The sequence below is a fragment of the Carettochelys insculpta genome, chromosome 18 (genome assembly GCF_033958435.1).
Source record: "Carettochelys insculpta isolate YL-2023 chromosome 18, ASM3395843v1, whole genome shotgun sequence".
NCBI classification, from domain to species: Eukaryota; Metazoa; Chordata; order Testudines; family Carettochelyidae; genus Carettochelys; species Carettochelys insculpta.
This window is the reverse complement of record NC_134154.1, coordinates 28,833,286-28,859,541: the sequence shown is the minus strand read 5'-3', so window position 1 is coordinate 28,859,541 and position 26,256 is coordinate 28,833,286. Positions and strand designations below refer to the sequence as shown.

The window sequence follows — 26,256 nt, the reverse complement described above, 5'->3', positions numbered from 1 at the left end:
TGTGAGATCATCAGGTTGCATCAAGTCCCCTTTGTGATTCTGGCAAACTGTCTATGCCAGCCCAACCTATTGCAGTGCCTTTGACTTGTTTCACTTGGTGCCATGGGTACCAACTTAGCAGAACAGTGGTGGCTTGCTAAATGGAGCATCTAATGCGAGAGATAGCACTGTATAACTTTTTCTTCTCTTCCTCTTAGCGGATTTAGTGTGAGCACTGCTGGGAAGATGCATATCTTCAAACCAGTTTCCGTGCAGGCTATGTGGTACGTATTTTGTAGATTTAGCCCAAAAATAATGATCAATCACGAGTGCTTTTTGGGGGAAGAAAAAAAAAAGAGAAGAAGAAGAAAGGTCGACGTTTAGATTTTACCGAGCTGTTGCTGAGTAATTTTAGTAAAAAATTTTTTTCTAGAAAGCTGGTTGTCCCGGCAGGTAAGAATGCTGAAAGGAGCAACGAGTGTGCTAGTCAAAATCATAAAGCACATGCTTCTGTTCAGAGCAACTAGACACTCTCAGCTGTAAGCAGCGAGGGAAATTACATGCCTGAGATGAGAACTGGTTTGAAAATGGAGTTGCTTAGGCTGCAGACCTCAGACTGACTCTCCATGAGTTTTTGTTAACTAGCTGAAGAGGGCATAACTTTCCATGCAGCCCAGGGTTTCGCTTTGCAGTTTCTGATTATTTTGGCTGAGCTTTTCTAATCACACCCACCCACATACAGAAATCTCCAAACAGCAGAATGGGAATATCTGAAAACCATGAACTCCCTGACTACTCTGACCACAGATTGCCTTTAATGGGTTGATTTTTAAGAGACTTATCCTGATACGTAATAGATTGCACATATTTTAGCACATACATTATGCTGGCACTGCTGGAGTTTATGAAATGTGAGCACTTGTATCATTTAATAGGGAAGCAATGTGGATATGGAAAAAGATGTCATTTTAGGGATTATTTGCTACATGAACAAACAAACCCCTTGTTAGTGCCATTTTAAAACGATGCTCTTTGGTGAGCAGCTTCAGATGTGGTTAATGTGTTCAGTGTAATAACATCTTCAGAATTGAAGGATTTTTTTTGAAAGTTAAATGCTGTAATTTGCAGAAACAAATAACCAATCTAGGCTCCACTCTTGGTGTGTGTCAGGGACTAGGAACGCTACTGAACTTGTCTTTCGACTCCTTAGAGGCAGTTTGAAGTGTCCACATTCTTATTATTTTGGTTAGGGTTCTTAAATGAGCTAACAAGTAAGTCCTGGTGGGACAAAAATGGCGTGTAGGCTTTATGCCGGTCTCTTGTATGGGGTGAATTTTGTCCTTTGTTGAGTGGTTAGTCTCAAGAGGGCGTCCAAACCCAGCTGTTTAGTGTTTGTGACAGCTCTGTCAGAGCATGGAAAAAGCAAACCTTCTGCTGTGAAGAAACCAAACTGTGACACACAGCACTGAAAATAAGTCTCCATTGGAAATCTGCAGGGGCCTGCTTTGCATATACGCTTCTCCCTCCCAGGGATGTTCAGCTTCTCCCCTTCTTTGCTTGTGAAACTTGCAGGTCTGCCTTGCAGATCCTCCATAAAGCCTGCGAGGTTGCCCGGAGGTACAACTACTTCCCAGGTGGAATGGCCTTGGTCTGGGCCACGTACTATGAAAGCTGCATCAGTTCGGATCAGAGCTGCATCAACGAGTGGAACACGATGCAGGACCTGGAGTCGACACGCCCCGACTCTCCGGCATTATTTGTTGACAAGTCAGTTCTGAGTTTCGTTTTGAATCTTGTTCTCACTTCACTCTGTTCACGCTTTCCCTTTTGCTTCCCTGGTAGTCCCATCTCCTTACAGTCCATGTGTAGTTTTGTAAAGTTTTCCTCTGTAGTCAGCGTAAGGTTAATTAACTTGAATCCTTCCCATCCCTTCTGCGCGTAAGAGTATTATGACACAGAGAGCATTGCTGAGGCCTTCTACCCCTGTGCAATGCTTGTCTGGATAGTTCCTTTAATTTTTCTTTGTAGGCCGACTGAGGGGGAAAGAACAGAGCGCTTCATTAAAGCCAAACTCCGAAGTATCATGATGAGCAAAGACCTGGAAAATGTGACCTCCAAGGAAGTAAGCGAAATCTACCCTTTGCAGGCTTGTACCCATTAGGTTCGTGTTTTTGTCCAGAGGATGGGAGGTCACACTGGGTAAGGGTCAGGGCGGGCTGGGAGTTAGGACCCTCAGGATGTAGATTTCTACTTGTGCTTACACAATTCTGTCTGTATCCTTGGATAAATCTTCTGTTCTCTGCCCCTCAGTTTTCCCATCTGTAAAATGAGGATATCATCAACCTCGCTGTGGGCTTTTAGAATCCTTTACATTAAGTAATTGAAATACTCAGATGGGAGGTGCTAAAGAAGCCCAAGGTATAAGATCTGGAAATTGATACACAATGCACCATGAGTGTGGTTTGCCTGGAGCTTTGTGCAGTGGTAATGCAAATTGATTTCTTCTTAGGCTGGCTCAAGAAGGCTTAAATTCTTCTGTTTGAGTAGAGTCGCTCACCTTCAGCGTTGTAATGGGGAAAGCTAGGGGAGGTTTGGCTTTTAAAGGGAAGTGGTAAAGAGGGAAAATGTATCCACCTTAAAAGTGGTTCTGACCTGCTACCTAAAAATGAGAGAATTTAAAAAGATCTAATTCCGCTTTCACAATGCTGCTGCCCTTTTTTACTTCTTGTTTCTTCACTGCTAGAGCAGTGCTGGGTGTTCAGCCATTCAGGGAATACCTCATTGTGCAAAATACCTGAACAGGTTTTGTGTTTTGCTCGGGATTTGCATGAAGGTTTATTTACAAAGCCTGAGTTGGAGGCCTCTGTAACTGAGGTTATTTTTGTTATTTGTCTCGGAAAGCATTTATGAACCCTTCTACGGATTGTGCGCTCTCTCGCTCGCTCTCTCTCTCTCAGTCTCATGAATATATGTAGTTTATAGTCACTCTTCTTTTAAAAATGGACAATCATCCTAAAAAGCCCACCATCAGTGTGGTATGCTATCATTGCCTAAGCGGCATACTTTGTCATCTTCTGCCCCACAGATACGAAATGAGCTGGAGAAACAGATGAATTGTAACTTGAAAGAATTCAAAGAATTTATAGACAATGAAATGCTGCTTATCCTGGGGCAGATGGACAAGCCGTCTCTGATTTTTGATCATCTGTATCTGGTAAATCACAAAGTCATAAGCTGCGCTGGGCATGAGAAGGGGGCGTTAGTTAAACACAAGCAGTCACTGGGCTCAAGGCAAGCTGCACATGGTGAAAAGGCTGCAATAGGGAGAAAAAACAGCTGGTGACACAGTCTGAGGCTGAGTCATCTCTGCCCATGTTGCTCCCAAAGGCTTATACCTCAGCATCCCTTTCTGCTAACTGAGACTTCTCCCGGGGCCACACTGATGGGCTGGCAAGAAGGACGGACAGGGGGCCTTCCTGAGAATGTGCTCCATCAATGATCTTCTCCTGGCCCTCTCGGCTCCAGAGCAGAACACATCATGGTTATGGCATGGTGGCAGATCCCATACGTTGTGGCATGTTCTGAGGGGCTCTTTGTCTGTCTGCCTCCTCAAACTGAAGACCAAGGTGGGGAGTGTTTGATTAGGGCCTGCTTCTCAGCAGGAGGGTGACTTGGCTGAATGGCATTTTGCTTTCGGAGTTATAGATAATTGGCAGGGGCTGTGGTGTGAGGACAGGAACTTCTTATTCTAATGCAAAAATAAATAAATAAGAGGTTGCTGGGGTTGATACAGTACGCGGGAAAATAGCTGTTCTCCATGTCCTGGAGGCTGCACTGAGGAAGTACGTTGTCTTTCACTTTTCATCATTTAGTCCCACTGCCGTGACTTTCGCCACGTGCACATTAACCTGTTGCCCGGTTTGGAAGCTGAGTCATTGTAATGAAAGGTGTCCCGGCCCTGATGTTTGTGCTCCTCTTTGTTCATGGATGTATTTACTATTTCCAGGAATAGGAGTCATTTTTCTTTAAGATGGGCTAAGGACCTAGGTCACACTGGTCAAGTTCACCAGTTATTTGCCCTGTGTGTATCCTTGCTAAATCCAAGGTAACAATAATGTGCTGAAAGTCTCAGAGGGGTCACTGTGTTAGTCTTTAGCTTCACAAATAATAAGCAGTCCTGAGGCACCATAGAGACTAGTAGATTTATTAGGTCAATGAGCTTTCTTGGGTGAAACCCACTTCTTTAGATGAAAAAGTGGGTTTTACTCACTAAAACTCATGACCTAATAAATTTGTTAGTCTCTGAATTGCCACAAGACTGCTTATTAATAGTAATATATTAAGACAGTCAGGCTGCAACGAGGTTTACAAAATTCAAAATAACTCATCTGCTATTTCAAATTCATTTTGAAATTGCGTGTGCATAGTGTAGATGCTTGCGAAGTTATTTTGAAATAACGGCTGTTGTTCCGAAATAACTTGGCTGTGTAGACGTAGCCTCAAAGTGCCTATCCAATGGCTGGCTTTATGTAAATAATCTGTTTGAAGTGATAGTTGCTCTTTCAGCCTTTGAACAGCCTGAGTGAGGATCCATCTCCTGTAATATCTTGCCACTAGATGGTACTCCAGGCAAAACTGAAAGTTGCCACCCAGAACAAAGATTTTATTGAAACGAATGTAGTTCTGTATTTTTTGTCAGTGTCATCTTTTCCATGAGACACTCAGAGGCAACGTTAATAGGCCAGGCTGAATCAGGGAGTGTTTTAAAACCTCTTAATTCTCCAAGCAATGTGATGTGGGGGTACCTCCTCAGTAAACTCTCCAGTGGCTTCGCAGGGCTATCTCACCCACCCACTCACATAGCTGGAGACTCGGCTGTGCTAGTGGGAGGGCCACTTTATTTTGCCGGGTGTCTCAATGGTTTTCCTGTGCAATTTATATTTGTTACTGAAAACTGGGACTGCTCATTTGTGGTGTGTTCTGTAATATGCTGAGAGCCGCCCTGACACTGACTAACTCAGCACAGATCCGGTGCTGCTCACTGCCAGTCCAAATGGGATCCAAACTGGCAGCCTGGGCACCCTTCATGTCCTCTGTCCCATCTTCTTTCCCTTTCAGGCCCCTTTCCAGGATCATTTTTTTCATGAGCCTTCTGCATTGAAATCCTACTTAAAAATACTTTGTACTCTTGGAATGTTCCCACCGGATTTCCAGAGCTGAAGAAGTGGGTCTGTCCCACGAAAGGTCATCACTTAATAAATCATTGTGTTAGTCTTTAAAGTGCTACAAGGCTGCATTTCTTTTTTGTGAAGATACAGATTAACATGGCTACCCCTCTGTGACTCTGTAATAAGAAGGTACATAGGGTTGTCATATTATCATACTCCTAAGGCACATGGAAAATACAGCTGAAGGAGGTAGTTGGTGGAACAGACTGCAAGCAGAAAGTAATGGTCCAGTTTTCAACAGCCTCTCCTCCTGATGTACTGACCGTGGGTCAGGCACATGCCTTGTTTATCCACCTCTCTTCTCTTACACACACACCTACACCCAAGATTAGATCTGATGCTATTCCAGCTGCTTCCTGTGTTTCGTGTTCTGCGAAGTGTTAGCTGTCTCTCTAGTCCAGCCCGCTAAGGACTTGACCGCTGCTGGACAAGAGAATTTGCCAGACGATGGGAGGTCAATATTTTCTAGCACATTGCGAACACTTCCACCACTTACTGGGCTCTGAGAAGACATTTGGGGATAAATTACAGCTAAATAACAGCACAAAACACTGAGAGCCAGGACTGGTGGCTGTAAACAAACTTTACGGGACCATAGGAAACTTGGCCGCACCTGTGATAAGTTAATATCCAGCTAATTAAAATCATGCCGGACGAGTGAGTACAGAACTAGAGAGGTTCAGCCTGTACTTGTAATAAGTCAGCACTGTTAGCTCCATGGACACGTGCCCTCTCCCAAATCCTCCCAAAGCTACAATTTTAATTTGTTTTTGCTTCTTTGCAGTTCCCTTTGTTTGTCCCAAGATGCATATAGCTCATTATTCTGTGCATTACGCCAGGTGCCTTTCAGTGATGTTGATTTTCGCTCTTTCCTGTTCAAATATGAATTAGCCTAACATCTTCCTGAAGCAAAGATCAGGTCAAGAACCATTAGGCAGTAAGAGACACCCGTCAGGGACGATGTAGATTACCTTGGTCTTGTCTCAGTGCAGGAAGATGGTCTGGGTGACCTCTTGAGGTCCCTTCTAGGCCTCATTTCTGTGAGTCTGTGATTGTAGGCTGTTCAGGGCAGGCACTTTTTCTGTGCAGCGTTAGTATAGCGGTGCTTCCATTTTGTTTGGGGCCTCTATGTGCTCTATAATATAAATAATAAAACCTCAGCTTGAGCTTTCTCCTGATTTTAACTTTTCCTTGGGTTTCTCTCTGCAGTGACCCTCTGTCCTCCTGCTAATTCTCTCTTGCTGCAGAGAAAAGCTCAACCTTTATACCTTTGGGTTGGACCTAATGGGACCAGTCTGGCCTGGTTGCTGGGCTGAGTCTGCAGAATAGCTCTGCATCGTTAGGCAGGACCCTGGGACCCTCTGGTATTCTTTTTAGGAACAACTGCCTATGTTTCAGTTTTGTGCTCCTGAGAAAATATTTCCCAGATTCCACAGAGCATGGTGTTTGGGCAGTGGATGTACGTACAGTGCCCCACAGAACCAAGGCTTACTGTGCATGTGTGTGACTTGTGTCCTAGGGCTCTGAGTGGAACGCCTCCAACCTGGAAGAGCTGCAAGGCTCAGGGTGAGTACTGGACCTTCCTGCTGCTTGATGTCTTCTGTCCCCTGATAGACTCTTAAACCCTCAAATCACTCAGCGTGCTCAGGTGTCTTGTGACGTGAAAGCTGGTACTTTCAGGCTGTACTTGAGTGGATAGGGCACAGGGGCAGTGAAGTTTACCTGGAATAATGATAATTACTGGCCTGTGGAGACAGAGGGGCTCCGGGGCTTGATTCTGTGAGCCCTCTGCATGTTGAACTCCAGCTGATATACTCAGAAGCAGAAGGCACAGGTTTGGGGCTGCTGATCATCCCATGCAGTCAGAGCACCCGTGTTACACTGGGTTGGTACGTGGTTTATTGCACGAATTCTAGTTCTTCTCCCAGGGCTGTGATAATGAAACTCTGCCCCTTTGTTTTCCTTCACATCCTGCAGTGTCTACTACATTTTAAATGTTACCAGGGAGATTGATAATTTTTTCCCTGGCCTGTTTGCGTATCATAATATCCGGGTGTACGACGAGGAGACCACAGACCTCCTGGCTCACTGGAACGAGGCCTATCATTTCATTAACAAAGCCAAGTAAGTGGATGGAGAGGAGCGAGCCAATGCATGGGGGCAGCTGAGGTTGGCGTGAGAACCCATGGTCAGAATCTGTGGAGCGAGGGCAAGTTGGCAGGTGGCGCTGAGATGCTTCCTCCAGCAGGGGGCAAGGGAGCTCTCTCACTGGGGTGGAGGCAGTTGTAAGGGTGGTGCTGGGTACTAGCATTTCAGGAGGGAAGTAAATCCCCACTGTCAGTCACTGGAAGCTTCCGGCTTCAGGCTGGTCTGGCTTTGACTCTGTCCTCAGCACCCAATTGCCCTCAGCTCCTTCTCGGTCCCAGCTCAGTGTCCCTTGGTTTGGCACAATAACTCATTCAGTGCCTTTACTGCCACATCAGTTAAGTAGCTCTGCCCTTGCTGCTTAATTGCTGGGCACTTTGTGAGGCGATGAAGAGGTTTCTGGGATCCCGGCTCTCTCAGAAGCCTTTGAAAAGGGAGTTTGGGTAGGCCCCTGGAGTGCTGAAATCTCCTGTCTGTTCCCTGTCGGTGGTGAATCATTAACCCCTTCAGAGCCAGCCACAGCTGAGATTTCATTTTCGGCGCCTTGTTCAACTTACTTTTTTGTTTCCCCCATTTTTAGTGAACAGAATGTTTGTTTCCTGTAACACGACGAGGTTCTAATAGCAAGCAGTCCTGTGGCACCTTAGAGACTAACACTTGATTTTCACAGGAACGAGGCACATCCTACTTAATTTGCTTCATTAACTGGTCCTGCTAGTGACAGGTAACCCTTTTTTTCCTTCCTTGCACTCTCCCCCACACCTGTTATACAAGTCCTGGACTGTGTTTTTCTAATCCATACATCTGAGAAAGTGTTTCACCCCCCCACCCCCCAAAGCTCATGACCTAATAAATGTGTTAGTCTCTAAGGTGCCACAGGACTGTTTATGTGTGAAGCTGCAGACTGGCACAGCTGCCACTTTGATGATACATTTTGTTTGCATTTTCATCTGGTGCCCTAAATGATGGCAAGAGCCCACAAGACTCCTCATGATTGAGGAGAACATTTTGAAATCTTTGAATTTTGTCTGCAGTAGAATAAGCAGAACAGTGGCAACAGTTAATGACATGAGCCACTCCTATTCTGCTGGGGTCTCAACACACAAGTTTTCCTGCTTTGGCACATGACGCTTGTAGCTTGATGGGCTTTTCTCTATTCAAATCTGCCTGAGGCAGCTGGACAATGACACCTGATTAGTTTGGCCTCTCATTAGTCAGCCAAATCCTGCCCTAAGTTACCACCAAATTCTTAGGATTGCAGGAGTGTAACTAGCAGTTGATTTTGACTTTTTCCATCAGCCACAATACCGTGAATGATAGCAGGCTGAAAAGGTGAGGGGCTGCATCTGAAGCTGGGGAGGGCTCATCCCTGAGTGGTTGGTGGCCCCGTTCTGCCAGCTGATGTGACAGGTGTTGAGATGTCTAATGGTGTTTCTTCCTCTATGTGAGCCATCAATCAGTTTTGTCTTCTCCACCTTTGAAGCTTGGGGCCTGACCCAGGGGCCTTCTCGCCAGGTCCCACTGGGCTCCTGTCCCTGTGACTTGCTGTTCAGATTGCAGCAGACTTTCAGAGGAAGCCTCTTTATTTGTGAGATTTCCTGCTCTGGTTTTCATCCACATGCTCTATCCTGGCACAGGTGACAGAGGTGCCCTAATGTGCAGTGAGTGGTGATCTGGAGGTGTGCTAGGTTCACATCTCCAAAGACAGGGACATGAAGGCAAAGACAGCTTTGGGTAGTGTCTGAAACAGCAGAGTGCTTCGGGGGTGTCACACTTCTCCAAACCCCAACTTTCCTGGAAAGTTTATTTTCTTGGCCCATTTAACCCAAAACAATTAACTCCCCCAAAGCTGTGCCATTACCTTGCCCAGAACAAATGTCCATCTATGCACCACATAAAGCTCCGACAGCAAAACTCAATAAACAGTAGGATTTAAGGTATAGTTTTGCTTATTTTTTGCTCTCTTCACTAGAAAAAATCACTCCAAGTGTCTGGTACACTGCAAAATGGGCGTGAGCCGGTCTGCGTCTACGGTTATAGCTTATGCGATGAAGGAGTTTGGCTGGTCCTTGGAAAAAGCCTATAATTACGTGAAGCAAAAACGCAGCATTGCAAGACCAAATGCAGGCTTCATGAAACAGCTGTTGGAATATGAGGGGATTTTAGATGCAAGGTAAGGTGGTAGGTGGAATGAGAAGGTGACTTGGAAGGAGACCGAAAGAGCCTTTTGCAGACTCAGATAGCTCTCAAAGCAGGATTAGCAATTTGCAGTTGCGTGCGCGCCTGTATAGGGAAAACAAGTTTAAAACGATCAGAGAGCTGGTTGGGAAACGGGAAAGCAATTTTTGGGTAAAATGGTCAGGAAATGCAGTTTGGGGTAAGCGTTTCGTGGTGAATCAGAGCTAGGGCTGGTACAAGAAGCAGGGCTGACACAGCTGTGGACGTGCAACACATCAGGGGGCCACTGTGCTTCTGCGGAGAGGCATGAGTGGTGATCTTCTGCCCACTCCAGGGGCTCAGTCTCCCAGTAAGGGGTATAGAACCCAGCGAGAGCTCATTGGGTGGCTAGGCTCCTATTCCCGGGGCCGTCTGAGTTCCTGGGGCTGGAAACATTGCATAGAACAAAGTCTGAAAATCAGAGGAGTCTTTGCCTGAGCGAGGACAATCTGATTTGGTCCTTAGTTGGTTGTTGCTCAGCATTTTTTTGAAGTTGAACTCCCATGACTCTGATAGATGTCTTGTGCGCACTTGATCCGGAGGCTTTCAATCGATGTGTAACTCCTGGGCGTCTCTCTCTGTGTCTTCATTATGTTTACATGGCATTCATTTCCACCGCAGCCATCACAGCTAACGACGGATGGGGGTCAGTGCCATTTAGTCACTGCTAACTGATTCTTGAGGACTTTGGTTTGCTGTTGTTTTTCTTCCCTTGAATTTTGCGTAATGACCTGGCCATTTGTTCCCTGTGTTCAGACCACAGCCTGACTCCTTCATACATCCAGCTCCTCCTGTGTTGCCACTGTCCTCTGCAGTGGGTGATCTGCTGGGATTGCATGTTTCCTCCAAGGGTTTTGAGAGGCGTGGCTTGTGTGGGGCAGGGCATGGTGATGTATTCACATAGGACAGCTTGTGAGCATGTGATCGTAGTAATTCATGCCTTTTATTTTTGCTCCCTAGCAAGCAGCGTCATAACAAGCTGTGGAAGCAACAAGCAGAGAGCAACATACCCCAGAATGCAGATGGTTCTACAGGGCCCAGTGACTTCCTGCTCGATAGTTTAGATATCGATCTAGAGAACCGCCTAGCTGACCTAGAGGCACCTTCACAGTCCATGTACTTGGACAACAGAGCCAATACAGAGGCCGAGGGGTTTCACTACTGCTTCCGGCGCCTGTCCGACTCCCTGCTGGAGAACAAGCTGCCTAGTGACAGGGAAATATTTTTCCAGGTAGAGGATCTGGAGCAAGATGTGCTTTCGGAGCAGGCCAGTGTGCTGGTGGGTGCACCTCCCCAAGCCCCTCCTGAAGCTGTGGTGGAGCCAATGAAGGCCAAGGAGAAGGTGGAACCATTGGCAGAGCTGAAGATGTTGGAGCCCAGCGTGTCAAAGGGGAGGAGTGTGCCCAGCCATGCAGATCCAGGGAAGGACAGCATCAGGGAGGAAAACCCCATGGAGAGATGGAAGCGGCGCTTGTCTGTGCACAAGGAGGAGAACTTACTGAACAGAGAGAACTTGAATAACAACAACAGCAAGAGGAGCTGCCCAGAGGAGTTTGAGGTGTGTATGGGTGTGAAACGTAGCTGATTAGTAACATCCAGCTCCGTGTGCCTGAGACAACTCGCCACGTCCCGAGAGTTTCGATTTAATTGGGTTTGGAAGTGAAGGCTCCTGGAGTCGTGCCTGTCTCCATACAGAGCCTTTTCTTTGTAGACGTGCTTCTGAGCATCACTGTGCTCGCACAAGCTGTGGAGCCAGCCACCAGAGAGTGTGCAGCCACCTGAACATGCTGTAAACCTCTCCGGGCAACCGCCTGTTGTGACCATCACTTAAAACTGTGGGTTTCCACCAATCCCAGACACTGGGAATCCTTGGGGCTTAACTTCCACTGCCGAGCCCAGACTTCAGCAGGCCTGGAGATGGGCTTTCTTTGAAGCCCCTGGGGGTCCTATAAATAGATTGCTTCTTATTGTTCTTTGTCTTCCCTGTCAGTCTGCAAATTGGTCTTCCTTTAAACTAACCCACATCTGCCATTCTGCACTGGCATTGTTTGTCTGACTTCTTATTGCCTATCCTTTCCTTTTGTAGCACGATGCCATATTTGGGATCCTCAGTAAAGTCAAGCCTTCCTACCAGTCGTGTACTGACTGCATGTATTCCTCAGCCGGGGCATCTGCTGACGCGGCCGGGGAGCAGTGTGAGACGCTGAATCCCATCGTACCATGCTGCAGTTCTACCATCTGCACTCAGCCTTCGCTCCTCTCCCATGTGACTTCTAATGTGTCGCACCCACTGCCTAGTAGGTCACGGCCTGGGGAAGTAAGAGGGGCCAAAAATGATCTCGTGCCTCCACTGCTGCAGGGAGACACTGTTTTGGAAGGCGTCACTTGCAAATCAGTGCTGGATCAGCATTGCGGCCTTTCTGAGAAGTCAAAAGATGCACCAAAATCACCTGTCAAAGCACTGTTGACCAGGAGAGACTCCCACTGTGAGAAGAGCCCTCTGCATACAGAAGGGATGAAAGAGTCGTCTCTGGCCAGAAAAGATGTCAGACCAACAAAGGACCTGAAGTACCTGCTGTTTACTAAAGATTTGGAAAAGCCAACCACAAACAGTTATTTGATGCAGCATCAAGAATCTCTGATTCAGCTTCAAAAAGCTGGCTTAGTTAGGAAGCATACCAAAGAACTGGAGCGTCTGAAGAGTGCACCGTCAGAACCCTCCTCGCTGGGCAGGGAGAGCTCCGTTAGCAGAATTGATGCTAGTATACCAGAGGAAAACCAAGATTTGGCTTTGCACCAAGGTGCAGTATCTCTTCTGGGTGCTGCCTCTTTAATATCGGAAGACACAGAGAACGATGCGGAGAAGTTAGAGGCCAAAAACCACTTGCAGGGACTGTCTCAGAAAACCTCCACACCTGTCCAGGGCAGGCTGGAGCACATGAGCAGTTACACAAAGGACTTTCTGAAGACCATATGCTATACGCCATCGTCTTCCAGGAGTTCCAACTTGACACGCAGTTCTAGTAGCGACAGCATACACAGTGTGCGTGGGACACCTGGCCTGGTGAAACAACGAACTCAGGAAATCGAAACCAGACTTCGGCTTGCTGGTTTGACTGTTTCTTCCCCTCTGAAGAGATCCAATTCTCTCGCTAAGCTTGGTTGTCTTAACTTGTCCTCCGATGACTTATCGAGTGACATGGATGTGTCAACGCCAATGAACTCAAAGGAGGCCAAATCAAGCGAGTCTTCCATGTTGTGTGAGTCACAATCCTCACTGAGGAGTGTGACCGTAAGCTCCAAACTGCTAGCAGATCCAGCCACAGGAAACTTGAAGAGCACACTTTGGAAGGGCAAAAGTTGACATGTTCTGGTGTATGCGTGTGTTTTTTTCTTTTTTTAAAATCAGCATTTATTGCCTGAACCTAATGCAATTTTATCATCTGAAACAAAATAGTTCATCCGATACAACCTCTTTACCCGTTCCTTGTGCAGTAAGTGGGGAGAAAGAGGGACATAACTGACAAGGATGAATGGCACAAGTTAAAAAAAAATATTGCATGGTTTGGAAGAGGATGCGGCATATGAACAGCCTACTGTTCCGCTAGGACAATATTACCTGTACTGTTTGCCAAGTATAGTAATATTAAAATATATATAATGTAAAAAAGGCAGAAAATATTGTTTCCGAGTCTCAACAAAAGTCACAGCATTTTCTAACTTTTTTTATTTTGCAAAACAAACATAGCACAAGTCTCTAGTTTAAACAGCCACTTGTGGAAAATCCTGTAGATGACAACATAAACTCTACCTCTGTTCTTGCTGATTTCGGTGTCAATTTTTTTTAGGTTTATTCCAGGATATGTAAAGTTTTTGACAAGCATTCCTATGACATCAACAGGAAAGGCCTGAAAGAGTGTTGAAGTGTGGGCTTTAGTGCACTGAATACCCCTAACTATGAAGTCAAAAGGAAGATTGTGGAGTCGTGTTTTTATTAATTATGTGATCTGCTGACCGGACAGTTCCTCTTTATTGTATAATCAGGGTTAACTGGCATAGTGTCTTGTGTTAATAACAGAATGACATCTAGGCTGGATGTTTTGAAGGCTTCTGCTGAAGTGGAGAAATGTCTTGTTCTTCAGGTGTTGTTGCTCTTGTTGTGGTTTTATAGTTATGCTGGTAATAATGACACATCTGGCCAGTAGGTAACCTGAACCATTGTGAAATGTGTGTGATGCTGGAATCAGTGGCGTAGCACTTGTGTTTTGGAGGCTCTGCTTTATCAGGCTGCTGAAGGCATGCATGGCAGAGAATATGGCTGACTTGTCTCCTGCTACGGATGGCAGGAGGTTGGCTTTACTGTCATTCTGTTTGTTTCAAACCTGGGGCGACAGGTAATTTTTGGTAGACAGTTTCTCTCATCCTGGAGTTTGCAGCAGAAATGCAAAGCAGAAGCAGGTTGTCTCAAGAAGATGTGTGGCTGTCACTGAGCTCTGAAGCTGTTTACAAATCTCCATGCTGAGTAACAGCCAAAGGTTTTACTTTTTCATCATGGGGTGGGAGGTGCATATTCCTGCTCTTGTTTGTTTGTAGTGCATATTGTTTGGGATGCACAGGTTAATTTCAGTGATGGGCTCCTCCAGATGGCACTGGAAGAGCACATCAGTGCTTGAATAGACATGCAGTGCTCTTCTGCACTATATTGATCTAATGCACCCATCCAAGGGCAGAATTCGGGGCCAATGCAAGGAGGAGGCAGTAGTTTTAGTGTAGCCTAGTCTAAATGGAATATTGCAATAGCTCAGAAAGGGAGGAAAAGTGGAGAGTTAGATTAGTTTTCATAGTGTTACACAACCATTAAGTCTTCTACATGGTACCGCTAGCTAGACTTCTGAGGTGGTAAGGTACTTCAGGCTCAGTCCTGTACCTTCTGAAGTCAGTAGCTTCAGTTGTGCATGAATTCCTCTTTGAGCAGAGCCATTGGCTGTAGAGTCCATTCTCGTTTCCGTCAGAGGTTTGCAGCCAGCTCAGAAACACTCGGTTTCTGCTTAATTCTCATTCAGGCAAGTGGGAGCCTGTTGAGTCTTGGGCACAGACCTCCGGATTCAGCTCTTGATGATAAAACAGAATTTGAGTAAAAATGGGAATAATCACAATGAGTGATTGAGAGTATAAGAAATCTGCTTGAGTCGCTTCCAGAGACAGGCAGGTGGGACATGCAAATAACCCAGTTTACCCCTAAAATACTGTCCCTCAACAAATGAGCAATGACACAGCACTCACAGCATCATGGGGACCAGTCCCCATATGCATTTGTGGGTCATTGTCTTCATACCCAATGACCACTTACGGTAGAACAATTTCAGATAAAAATTCTGTTACCATTGCTCTTCCACCTCTGCCAGGTGCCACATGCTTATAAATTGGCCATTTGCTTCTGGTGTGTGTGGTGGAATGTGTTTGCCAACCTACTATAAATCCCGTGTGGGGCGCCCCCCCCCCCCCAAAAAAAAAAAAACCAAACCCACATTTTTACAAAATTAAGGCTATAGTTTTCAAAAGTGCTTCAGTCGTTGAGGAGTCTGAGCCCTCCTCCTTGCGTATCATTGGATTTAGACTTAAGTGATTTAAGCAAATTTGAAAATGGGAATTAGGCTCCTAAATTTTCAGAAATGCAGCTCCTAAGTTTTCAGAAATGCCCAGATTCTACATTAGACTCAGTTTGGTGTCACAGTGAACTTTAAAGCATAGTGACAAGAAATGATGGATTTGTGGCGATGGGCGGGCTTAACAGCCGGGACCCTGTGAGTCTGAGGGTTTTTTTTAAAAATCGGTGCTTGGAGAGCCATTGCTGGATAAAGCCTTGTCAGGCGGGGATGGAAACTGAAGATTGAGACTTTGAACAGCAGATCCTGTAACCTTCCATTTCAGTCCCCATTTGGGAATGTCCCTAGGTTTAGAATACCCAGGATTCCTTTTTTAAGTCACCCCCCACAATTTTGTACTCAAAGCAGGAGAAATTTGGGCTAGGAAGCAGTAGATAAATATTTGTCCTTAGAAGGGTTTAAAATGTATGTACATTTTGAACACAGGGCAAATTTCCCATTTCATGTGTGAAAGAAGCAGAAGCTTCTCAAGCAAGGCGAATGACGGCAATATCTCCGAGGGCATGAAACATTTTTAAATTGCCGATTTGTAATGTTGGGAGAATGCTGCCATTTTTAGAGCTGGACTTTCCCTTGGTTGCAGTATCTGTGTTATGTCTGACTATAAATCTTCAGAAGTGGCTTTAGCATGGACACTTCTCTGGAGGCTCTGATTGCCGTTAGTTCTTGGTTTAGTTCTTCCACTAAGCCACCCTTTTTTGCACCTTCAAAATCAATACTGACTAGGTTACTTCAGTACACTGTGAATTAATTGACGCCTGCTCCCAATCCCCAGCGGTGACATTTCAGTTTTGCTGTATCTGGAGTGTGGCAGTATATCTACAATTAATGTTGTTATTAAATGCCTTATGCCAGAGCATCATGGGTGTGTTTCCAGGTCCATATTATTCCATATGTTTTATTACTTGTCTTTTGGTTCCTCTTTCTTAGGCTTTATTGGTAAAAGATGGATTGGAAGTAGAGGATAGGTAATGCGTGTGTTTGATTGCTACATGGTGGCATAGGGTTTCTTCAGAGCTTACTAGCCCATGTGCAAACGATCAGCCAAGATATTTCTGAAGGTGGTTAACTTGTCCACCAGTTACCTCCAAGGCATAACACGGTGCTCAGGGCTAGAGGGCAGCACAAGAGTTGTAACAGCCAGTTGGACAGTTGTTTGGATTCTCTCCATCTGCAAATCCCTGCACCTGTTCACATTGATGGTCTTCTTTCCCAGGGAGAGGCCCTTTTCCATGTTGCACAGTTGGATAAAGACTGCCCCTACTTACTCCCATTCTATTCCATTGATGCTGGAGCTGCAAGGTAGAATTTGACCTAGCTTTGGTTATTTAATTTCTACTCTCCCTTGGGTTTTTGCTAGCCCTCTTTATCCAGACAACTCTAACGGCTCCTTAATCATGTGCTGCTGATTAATAGTGTAATACGTAATAGGGTAACTGCTGTTTTCAGTAGACATAGGGGCAGGCCAATGATGAGTGCTTCTGAAAATCCCATGTCCAAGAAATGTAGGAGTGATGCACAGAGATATGGCCACCTGATTATTTGTCTTAGCAGGATTTTCCCACCTATGCATGGGCTGCTGCCTTCTGAAGACGTCCTAACACCTGATATTCCCATCCCCACTCCCAGAGACCTGTAATTCCATCTACTTTCTTGGGGTGTTGAACTGTTGGGCTGTGCATTCCTCATAGCACTAGCTTGCCTGTAGGGAACCAACCTCAGGCAGTAATACTCAGCAGTATATGAATACCCATTGCCCTTGTTCAAGAGGTCATTCCACATGCATCCAATCTGAAATTTGTTGGCCAACCCGTCGTAACCTGAACAAAGCGAGAAGCTTATCAGGTGCGTAGACGTGAAGAACATCAAAAAATTTCCAAGCTGTTTTAACAATGCAACTAAACCAAGCCCATTTCCTTCCCGTCTTCTTCTCCAACTCTGCTACATACAAATGGCTAGTTTAGTCCTTCAGTTGACTAGAGTGCTCATATTGCCATTGAAGAGAAAATTCCCCCATGCAGTACTTAGTTATTTTGTGGAACATAACTGTGTCACCACACATATGATGTAGCCAATCAGACTTGAAGAACCGTTGCTGCTTAGTGCAACCCAATACTGTCGATGCCTATAGTTTATTTTTATTTTTGAAATTAATGTACATGTAGGGGCTCCAGCATGCCAATTCTCAGTTTTTGTAGCCAAAAGATATAGTGCTTGCAGGGTTGTTAGTCTCGATGCATGAGAAGATAGTTGTTTTCTTTCCCTCCTGTGTATTGTTATTGTTCTTTTACAATTGAGTGCCTTAATGATAGTTTACAAATACTGTGTATTTATGCTGAGCTGGTAAACGCTGCTGTTTTGCTGTTTTGTCTTGGTGTTTTGATGTTTCAGTGTCATTAAGACAATTACTATTTGTGTGTATGATTCTTGTATAACTCTGATGGTCCGTGATTTCATTATTTCTAACCAGTTTTCCTTTGCTATGTGTATGGGGTAAAATGATGGTCTTTGTAAATGGATCCAACATAAATTCCATCTCTGCAGCCCTAGCCCTATTGCTTATCATTTATTTCTGCGTTGCTGCAGACAGTGCGGGCAAGTACTAGCTCGACAAGACATTCCAAAGATGGAAGGCCATCGTTACACCTGGGAGAGTTACAGGCATGATCTAAGCCAAGGCACACTCCAACATCAAATCTGAAGTGGACAAACCAGCACCTTATTTCCAGTATATGCTTTTTTTTGTTGTTCCATGTTTTAGATATAGCACTGGGTCAGTTGCCATTTCTCGTATGTTCTTAACTCAGAGGTATCCCCCTTCATGTTGCAGGCATTGGCCTGCTCTGCTCACCTATGAGTCCGATCCAAATCCCTTGGATAGTCACAACCCTTGTGAGATAAATTGCAGACATGAATGAATGGGAGAATAACCAGTAGCTATTTCAGTGCATTGCTGTACTCTTATGATAACTGTGTTCCTTTTATTTCATTGTATTTCTTAATTCTGTTTTTTATATTTAAATATGCAGTATCTTTTGTACTGTACATCTGCAGTAGGGGATGCATAATGCACTTTTTTATGTTTGTCAGTAAAAGTGTACTGTATATTATATGTGCTTCTTGTGAGAAAAATAAACTGTTTTTCTTTACAAGTGAGTTTTTACCATCTCTTGAGTACAGGCCATATGCATAATCAGCTTACAGACAGCATTTCAGCGCGGATGACTGCCCAGTCTGAGCTTCCAAAACATGTATCAAGGTGAGTCCATGTCTGTAAACAGCTGTTGCTGGGAAGGGGGCAATATCTGTGCAGCTGATCTACAGGGCCAAACTCTCTGATGATGAAAGTGAGGGTATATGCCACGTCTCAGGGGGCCAGATTCTTATCGTGGTGGCCACCATTGCGTTTACACCCCTCAAAGCCACTGGTACAGCATTGGCACAACTGAGATCAGAATCTGACCCCAGGAGTAAACGGGCACAAGCTGTTGAGGAACGTACAGAGCACCAACCTCTCTGGTATTCCAGGGGTGCAAATGGGTGTCATGTTTTGGGTCAAAGGATCAGAATGATGTGGGAAGCAGAAAAGAGAAAAAGGAACCAGCAGGTGGACACCATATCAAAAGCCTCCCTATCTTTGCCCCACAGATTTGATCTCCTTCATACCTCCTGTATGTTCAGACTGGAACATGCTCACCCCTTGCCACCTATAGCTGTTGTGCCACTTATAGCACCGCTGCTGAGTTTAGCCAAAGGGGAGCTGTGCCTATTTACACACAGGGCTACAGTTGGCCCCATAAGATCTTCTTACACTAGGGTCTTGCCCACTTCTTTAATCTCCTGACCCCCAGGAGTTGTGAGGGAGACACAAAAATGGGGACTGGGTTAAAGAGGCAGCAGACTCTGGAGGTCCAAAAGAAATTGGTCCTTGAGATGACCTAACAATGCTGAGGTAGGTAACAAGACTCATAGCGCAGCTTCACCAATATTCTTGCTAGGTCAGAGGTCTTAGCATCAGCCTGTGAGTCTCCTGTCCCATTGATTTTGCTGTCTTTTAACTTTGAGAATGTTTATTCCCTTGTTTGCTGGTCTTAGTTAACCTCCTGTACTTCATGGGTGGAAATAAAAAAGTCTAAACACGAGCTGTGCTGCAAATCTTATTTTCTTTCTGTTTTGGGGAAGGCGTTTGAAATAAAAATAGAACCCTGTTTAATGGTGGAGCAATAGAAGTCCATATAGAATGGTAATAGATGTTTGTACAAGAACAGAGTTCGGATTTAAGGAAACTCTTTCAGACATTTTCAGAGAGGTAACCATGTTAGTCTCTTTCAACAAAACAAGGACTTTAAAAAACAACACATGCATTAGGGTATAAGCTCTGCCCTATTGAAGTTGTTAGTCTTTAAGATCCCACAGGAGTCCTGGTTCTTTCAGATTGTGAACATCTCAGAGCATCTTATTCCATAATGAGTTGAATGCCAATAACATGCTGTGCAGGCAAATGCAGCAGAAACTGTATGTTAAACAATATTTTGTCCACGGCAGGGGAGAACTTATTTTACTTGAGAGGATACATGGCATTATCTGACAGGCCATAGGTTCTCTAACTCCCAGCAGAAGGGATGAGTGAACGCCTGGGCTTTCATGGCTCTGAAGAGCAGGTAACTAACATTAACGCAGATTAATTTTAAGTTACAAGATGTACAGTAATTGGGAAAAGCGAGCCTTTTTCATGATGAGTCAACTCTGCTCCAGCCCAGAGTTCCATAGGACATAGGGTCAGCCCTTCCAGTGTATTCTCCAAATTTTGCCTTTAAAGGCAAACAGCGAGCGTCTGTCTCTTGTGCCTTTAAGGAGTCTTGTTACTGCCTGGAATTGTTCTTGCTCTCTAAGCTGCTTCAGGAAAGAAAATGTCAGTGTTTACGTTGGCAGAGTAACAAAGCACAGGCTGAGGATGTTCTCCAGCTTTGGCATACTCGCTAATTGTCTGGGAGAAAGTCGTTAACCCCAAGAAGTATTGTTTGAAAATTACATTAAAAAACAGATTCAGCTCCGTTAACCCCAAGAAGTATTGTTTGAAAATTACATTAAAAAACAGATTCAGCTCCGATTTGACAGTCCTGAAGATTGGCATCAATCATTTATCCATTGCCAGTCAAGGCCTGAACCCCCACATTCCCGTCAGTTGGTTTCGCTCACCATCGGGAGGACTCCAGTGAGGAGCTTGTCTCCATTATCCATTGGGTCCTTGGGCAGAGTGTGGCCACACAAGCCACAGTTGGAGCTAGGATGCTCTGACGATGCTGGAAAATAATTGGCACTTCACATATATTTTAATCTCTTGCCAACCTTAATTTGCCAACTTCTTAAAACACGAAGTGTGAAGAGTGTAGGCTGGAAAATCATTGCAACACCTGGAAGCCTCTCTGGAGCTCTCCAGTGGCATCCTGAGAGCTATGGGTTGGTCCAAATATTAACGCACACAGCTATTCTCTGCCGAGAGCAGGAGATGGTGGGAATATTTCAAATCTGTTCTCACTTTATGGGTTTATGAAGTACCACCCTGGAACCACAGCTCTTGGTACAGCCCCAGGCTTTTGGACTAGGCTAATGCCCTTAGAAAGGCCTCTGTAGAGGAAAGAGGAGCCTATTGCAGAGGAATGTACCAGCTGGGTGAATAGTGCCTGCATGGAAAGGTGACATAGCCAAGCTCTGGAATCTGTAGGTAGAACTATGGCCATTTCTTGTGAGCCAGGAAGAGAGCCAGAGAATGTGCAGGAGCTATGGACTTCTATTACACACTTCGAGGGTGAAACTGTTGATTTTGCTTGAGAATTGTCCTCCCGTTCTTCCCCCTCCTCTCTTTCAACACCCTGCCCGACAGCATTGTCAGTCCTCAGAGGTTTGGTGTTCCTGATCAAAAAGGCATCTCTCCATTAAATGACTCAGAGGGTTGCCAGGTTAGTCTGTAGCTTCACAAATAACAAGCAGTCCTGGAGCACCTTCAAGATGAGCACATGTATTAGGTCAGGAGCATTCGTGGGTAAGACCATTAAGAAAGTGATCTGCCCTTTGTCTAACTTTCTCCTAACATTCAATTGCTCCTAGTTAGCTAGTGACATAAGATCAAGGTGTGCAATGAACAGGGGATGGGGGACCCTTGGTTAGCTCTGCGGTCCCATAGTTGGTTACCCATAGCCATTCTATGTATCTGCAGGTAATGAGAGCAGTAAGTCTGACTCTTGGTGCCTCATGCCTAGTGTTATGAAAGAAGAGGAAACTATCAAGTGTTGAAGAAGCCCATCTGGCGTGCTTGGAGACGAGCCATTGAGGTGAATTTTTGTCTGAATGTGCCATTTTAAGGTCAAATGTCTTACAGCTGATGGGAAGTGACTGACTAGGCCAGGCTGAGGATCTTTGAATTTGCAGTAATGAGAAAGGCCTTACGGTCAGTAACATGAATTTGTCCTTCATGCCCAGCATGTCCCTCATCTCCCCTGCCCTGAACCCCTCAGCCGCTTCCCTTCAGTGTCCCTCTCCCTTGCCTCCAGCTGGTCCCTCCTAACCAAGCCCTCCTCCCCAAGACAAATGGTGGCACTAACAATAACGTTTGCCACCCTTTCCTAATTCACTGTACTGGTGTGTTGTACCCTGTCTTCCCGGGATCTGCTGAGATCCCCCGGGCAGGGGATACCAGCTGCTCAGTGTTTGTGCAGTGCCTGACCTCTGGGTTGGCCGTTAGCCACTACCCAAATCCATGTGATTGATGATAAAGGAAGCAGAATTCTCTGAATCACAGTCCTGAGAACAAGTTTTTCTGGAAACCAGGTTTTTATAGTCCTGCCACAAGGCCTCACCTTCCCGATATTTTCTCATTTCTCTTTTAGCTGAGCATAAAATATTTCATTCTAGTAGACGTACAATCCTCCACCCTCTTTCTCTGTCCACTGTCTGTCCCAGGAGCTTGGCTGATACCACTGCTTTGTGTATCTCTGCTTCCGGCCCTAGCAGAGCTGTGCGTGTGTCAGTGTAAGAAGAGCCATATTTGTGTGTCAACTGTCCATTTATTATAAGTGAGAATCCTCCCATGACACCGTAGAGGTCCAGATTTTGGGACAAAGACTGTATGGTGTGTCTTTGTGGAGGTGTTGGCTTTCTGTCAAGGTCTTTTGTGATCTGCCCACATATACACACATGATGACACTAGAGGAAAATTAATGCTCCAGGGAATGTGCATTTATGTTCAGATTTTACACATAGGTGCAAGCACCCACAGCACCCATTGAGTTGGGTGTGTCAGGTCTTCTGAAAAATAAGTTTTCTCCATTTTCTGTGTTTCTGATTCCCCTGCCCTGACTCCATTCCTCAGGAAAAGCATGTGAAAGCAGGGGTCTGTATGGGAAGGAAGTCCAACTTGTTGGTTATTTATTGATTAACCCAAACGTTCTCATTAAATTAATCCTGGAAGAAAACTGCCCTTGCCGCTCTCTCTGTGAAGATGTCCTGGATGCTTCAATTCAGAAACTGAGTGAAGGTTTGTCTCTGGATTTTTGCACATAAAAATAATTTATAAGTAGCCATTGAAAGACCTGATGAAAATTTATAAGCAGCCCTTTCTATAAACCTGATGAAATTCCTTGCTATCCTTGCCGGTAAGTTTGTATTCTGTCTTGTTATGATTGAAAGTTATATCCTGTTATGATGTTGCCATGGTAAAACCAGACAACATCTGTAGCAACTCAAATTCCTCCAGTTTCTGATGACTGGCATGGAATTTTTTTTCTAGGCTTGCTCCCAAACAGAGCTGCTTGAACATAAAACACCTAAGGAGGCCAACACCCAGCGTCTGAGCAAGGCTCAGTATAAAGGGTAGGATGGCCGAACATTCCCCTAACTTCCCTCCTGGAAGAAAGTGAAACAATATTAGAACACGTTCCCTCCACTTACCATGTGTCCTGACTTCCTAGTGGTTCTTCCCTGATCAAATGCCATCATAGAAAATAGAAAAGGGGTCTCTAATTGGGTCAGGTAGACCAGGGGTGAGCAAACTTTACGATGGGCTCCACTTTATGTCCCAACAATTAGCAGCCCAGCCACCCCACACTTCCCTTCCCACCATCTGACCTCCTCTGGAGACTCTCAGTATCAAGGCTGGAGGTGCCGGTAGCTGCACAGAGGGCACTTTGAGCTTTTGAAACCTGTGGAATAATGGGAGGGCCGTATGGAGTTGTGGGATAAAGAAGTAGCAGAATATAGGACAGGTTGAACCTCTCTAGTCTGGAACTCTCTTATCCACAATCCAGCATGATTTTAATTAGCCAGACATCCTCTTATGATGGGTGTGGCCAAGTTTCCAGTGGTCCCATAAAGTTTGTTTCCAGCCACCAGCCTGGCTCTCAGTGTTCTGTGCTGTTACTCAGCTGTAATTTACCCCTAAATGTCTTCTCAGAGCCCAGCAAGCTGTGGAAGTGTCAGTGTCAGTAATGCTGCTAGACAATATCGACCTCCTGTGATCCGGCAACTTGTTTTGTATGGCACAGATCAGGTTCTGATGGTGCCAGGCGAGAGGTTCAACCTGCAGTGAAATAACTGTCAATATGGCAATGGCCAGCATTAAGTTTCTGCTCTAACAACCCATTGCAACGAACGGGGCAGCCTCCTTCTCTTTGCCCATTAGTAGTTTCAAGTGGTCAGAAGAGTCATGAAGACAACTCAGTGTGGATTTACACTCTGGTTCCATTTGGACAGCTTTTATGGAAGCCATAAGGACTAGATGTGTAAATGTTCTTCTAAACGTCAGCTTAGATTTTGCGCGAGAGTTTTGAGGCAAGGGGAGGGTTTCTGGAGCAAACTGCAATGCCATGGAATCCCAGGATACACTGAGCTCTGTTCCTGGTGACCAGCGAGCTGCTCTTATGTTAGCCTCTCACTTGCAGTCTTTGACTGCCCCAAGTGTCTTACTGATTCCTCTCTGAGCAGAATGGGGGCAGAGGAGCCCTGGTCAGCGTGTGTGCATATTCAGATCTCAAATTGCTCACACCTCTGCTTATTGCTCCAGCATTGAGAAGCTAGTTGGGTAAGCACATACCCTGACAAACAACCAGCAACCTGGCCAATCTGCCAGTCTCAGTCCTCACCTGGTGTTTGCATAATGCTTAAGATATTTCACTGCTGCCCTGCGCACAACAGTGGATTTTCCATCCAGGTGTGTTGGCAATGTCATTGCAATAACAATTTCCTTTTGTGCACCGATTTAATGAGAAGCCACCAGCTTGCATCACAGAAGCCATTCTCTGAGTCTGCTGCTCGATACAGAACACTGAAATAAACCACTTCATGTGAAATGCCCTTGAGTGGGAAAGCTCACTGTTATGTCCTAATGTCACTTGGCTTGTGACACACTGAGTGTAAGGCTTTAGGGCCATGGGGTTCTTCTTGCAGTGGTTGTGTTGCAAATTCAGTTGGAAAGGTTTGGTGTTTGTAAATGTCCCATCATCCCTCGGAAGCTGCAGGCAACACCAGTCCCTCTTTCCAGATTTTGAAGCATCAAGCTATATTCAGCTTACTGTGTTGCTATGAAATCAGTTTTAGGGGTATTAAAATTACTGTGTAGGTCCGGCCACAAAACAGAAATGTTATGTCCTGCTTATGGCAGGAAGAAATATAAAATATAATATAAAGAAATATAAAACCCCATTTCCCAAGCAGCTTCTGCTATTCTACTGGGAGCTTCATGGCATCAGTACTTGGGAACAATTGGGGGCAGGAAATGATTCGGCTTGCGAGTGTTTTAGGAATGGAGCATGCATGGCTAGGTGGAAAACAGCACCATAGACACGGCCCTTTGGATGGTGGTAACTGTTGTGTCAAAGGCATATGCATCTCATCTCCTTTTCTTTACAGGCACTGACCTGGCCTTAAGGCTCGTCACTCCCCCATGTACTTTCTCCAAATACTGCTCTGAAAGTGAAGCTAGGGTGGGAATCGGGGGAGGGAGGATATTTAAACCATCTGAAAGACCTGTTTAAGTCCCCAGCTCAGGAGAGTGTTGGCAGCAGCTCCTGCGCCTGAAGGGATGGTGACGTGGGTTAACAGTAACAGGTAGATGGAGAATGCTGCAGCAGCACCCAGTGTGGGATCCCAAAGCGGGGCTGTGGTTTGCGTCGGGCAGCCTATAGAACACTGGCTATAGAATTCCTAGCATTAAGCACTGTCCTGCCTCATTGTGTAATGATGCTGCTCCCCGCAGTGGGGCTGGCACGAGGGGTTGATGATGATGCAGGTAAGGGAGCCCTGTATTTCCAACTCACTGGTTCAGATCTGGCTACAGATGGCAGTGACAGGAAGTTAGCACTGTTGATGGCTATTAGGTGCCTTGTGTGAAGTGGGTGAGGCATCTCTGTTTTGGATGCTGGTGGGCAAGTGGCCACCTTGCAGAAGTCAATGGCACTTACTGGCCCAATCATTGGCAGTTTCAGCTCAGAAGCCAATGAGTGAAAGGGCCAGGAGGAACAAGCTGTGCTCCTCCTTCTCCACAAAGAGCAAGGCTGGTGGCAGGTGGCCATGTGGGGGAAGTTTCCTTGATCTGTGGATAAGCGCAGGAATTCAACCTCCAAACCCAGCAACAGGGCACATTTTGCTGGCCACCAAATCACTTTTAAAAATTCCCCTGAACTTCTGGCCATAAACAGATCTTGGGGCCCTATTTCCAGTCCAGTCAGGTTTTTCATTTGGCCAGTTTTCAGAGGCACGTCTACCCTGCTCTTTGGCTTAGCCTCCTGCAGTAAATAGGCACAGACCAGAAGGGCAGATCATATAAGTCTCAATCTTGCCAAGCCATAGATTAAGAATGCCACATGAGCCCATCACTGCAGAGGGATGTGAAGAGGGTTCTGTGTGCATAATGGACAGCTGCTCACACAGCTAAGGGACTGATGTATTTCTTGGTGCTTTTTATGTTCCCTCTTGCGATTCTGCATGAGATACAAATAGGGCAGGCTGACACCTAGCACACCCTAAAA

General features: G+C 45.5%; 1 protein-coding gene across 2 annotated transcripts in view; it reads left to right on the top strand.

Moving 5' to 3' along the window:
- Window positions 1-18,697, top strand: part of SSH1 (slingshot protein phosphatase 1) — a 56,211-nt gene extending 37,514 nt beyond the window's left edge. For both annotated transcript variants that reach the window (XM_075012791.1, XM_075012793.1), the window contains 9 exons: window positions 198-263; window positions 1,552-1,746; window positions 2,008-2,101; window positions 3,065-3,193; window positions 6,727-6,773; window positions 7,185-7,331; window positions 9,325-9,525; window positions 10,530-11,127; window positions 11,656-18,697. In XM_075012791.1, coding sequence (XP_074868892.1) covers window positions 198-263; window positions 1,552-1,746; window positions 2,008-2,101; window positions 3,065-3,193; window positions 6,727-6,773; window positions 7,185-7,331; window positions 9,325-9,525; window positions 10,530-11,127; window positions 11,656-12,933 — 2,755 coding nt within the window. In that variant the 3' untranslated portion in view covers window positions 12,934-18,697. The remainder of the gene's footprint in view (window positions 1-197; window positions 264-1,551; window positions 1,747-2,007; window positions 2,102-3,064; window positions 3,194-6,726; window positions 6,774-7,184; window positions 7,332-9,324; window positions 9,526-10,529; window positions 11,128-11,655) is intronic.
- Window positions 18,698-26,256: the final 7,559 nt, after the last annotated feature.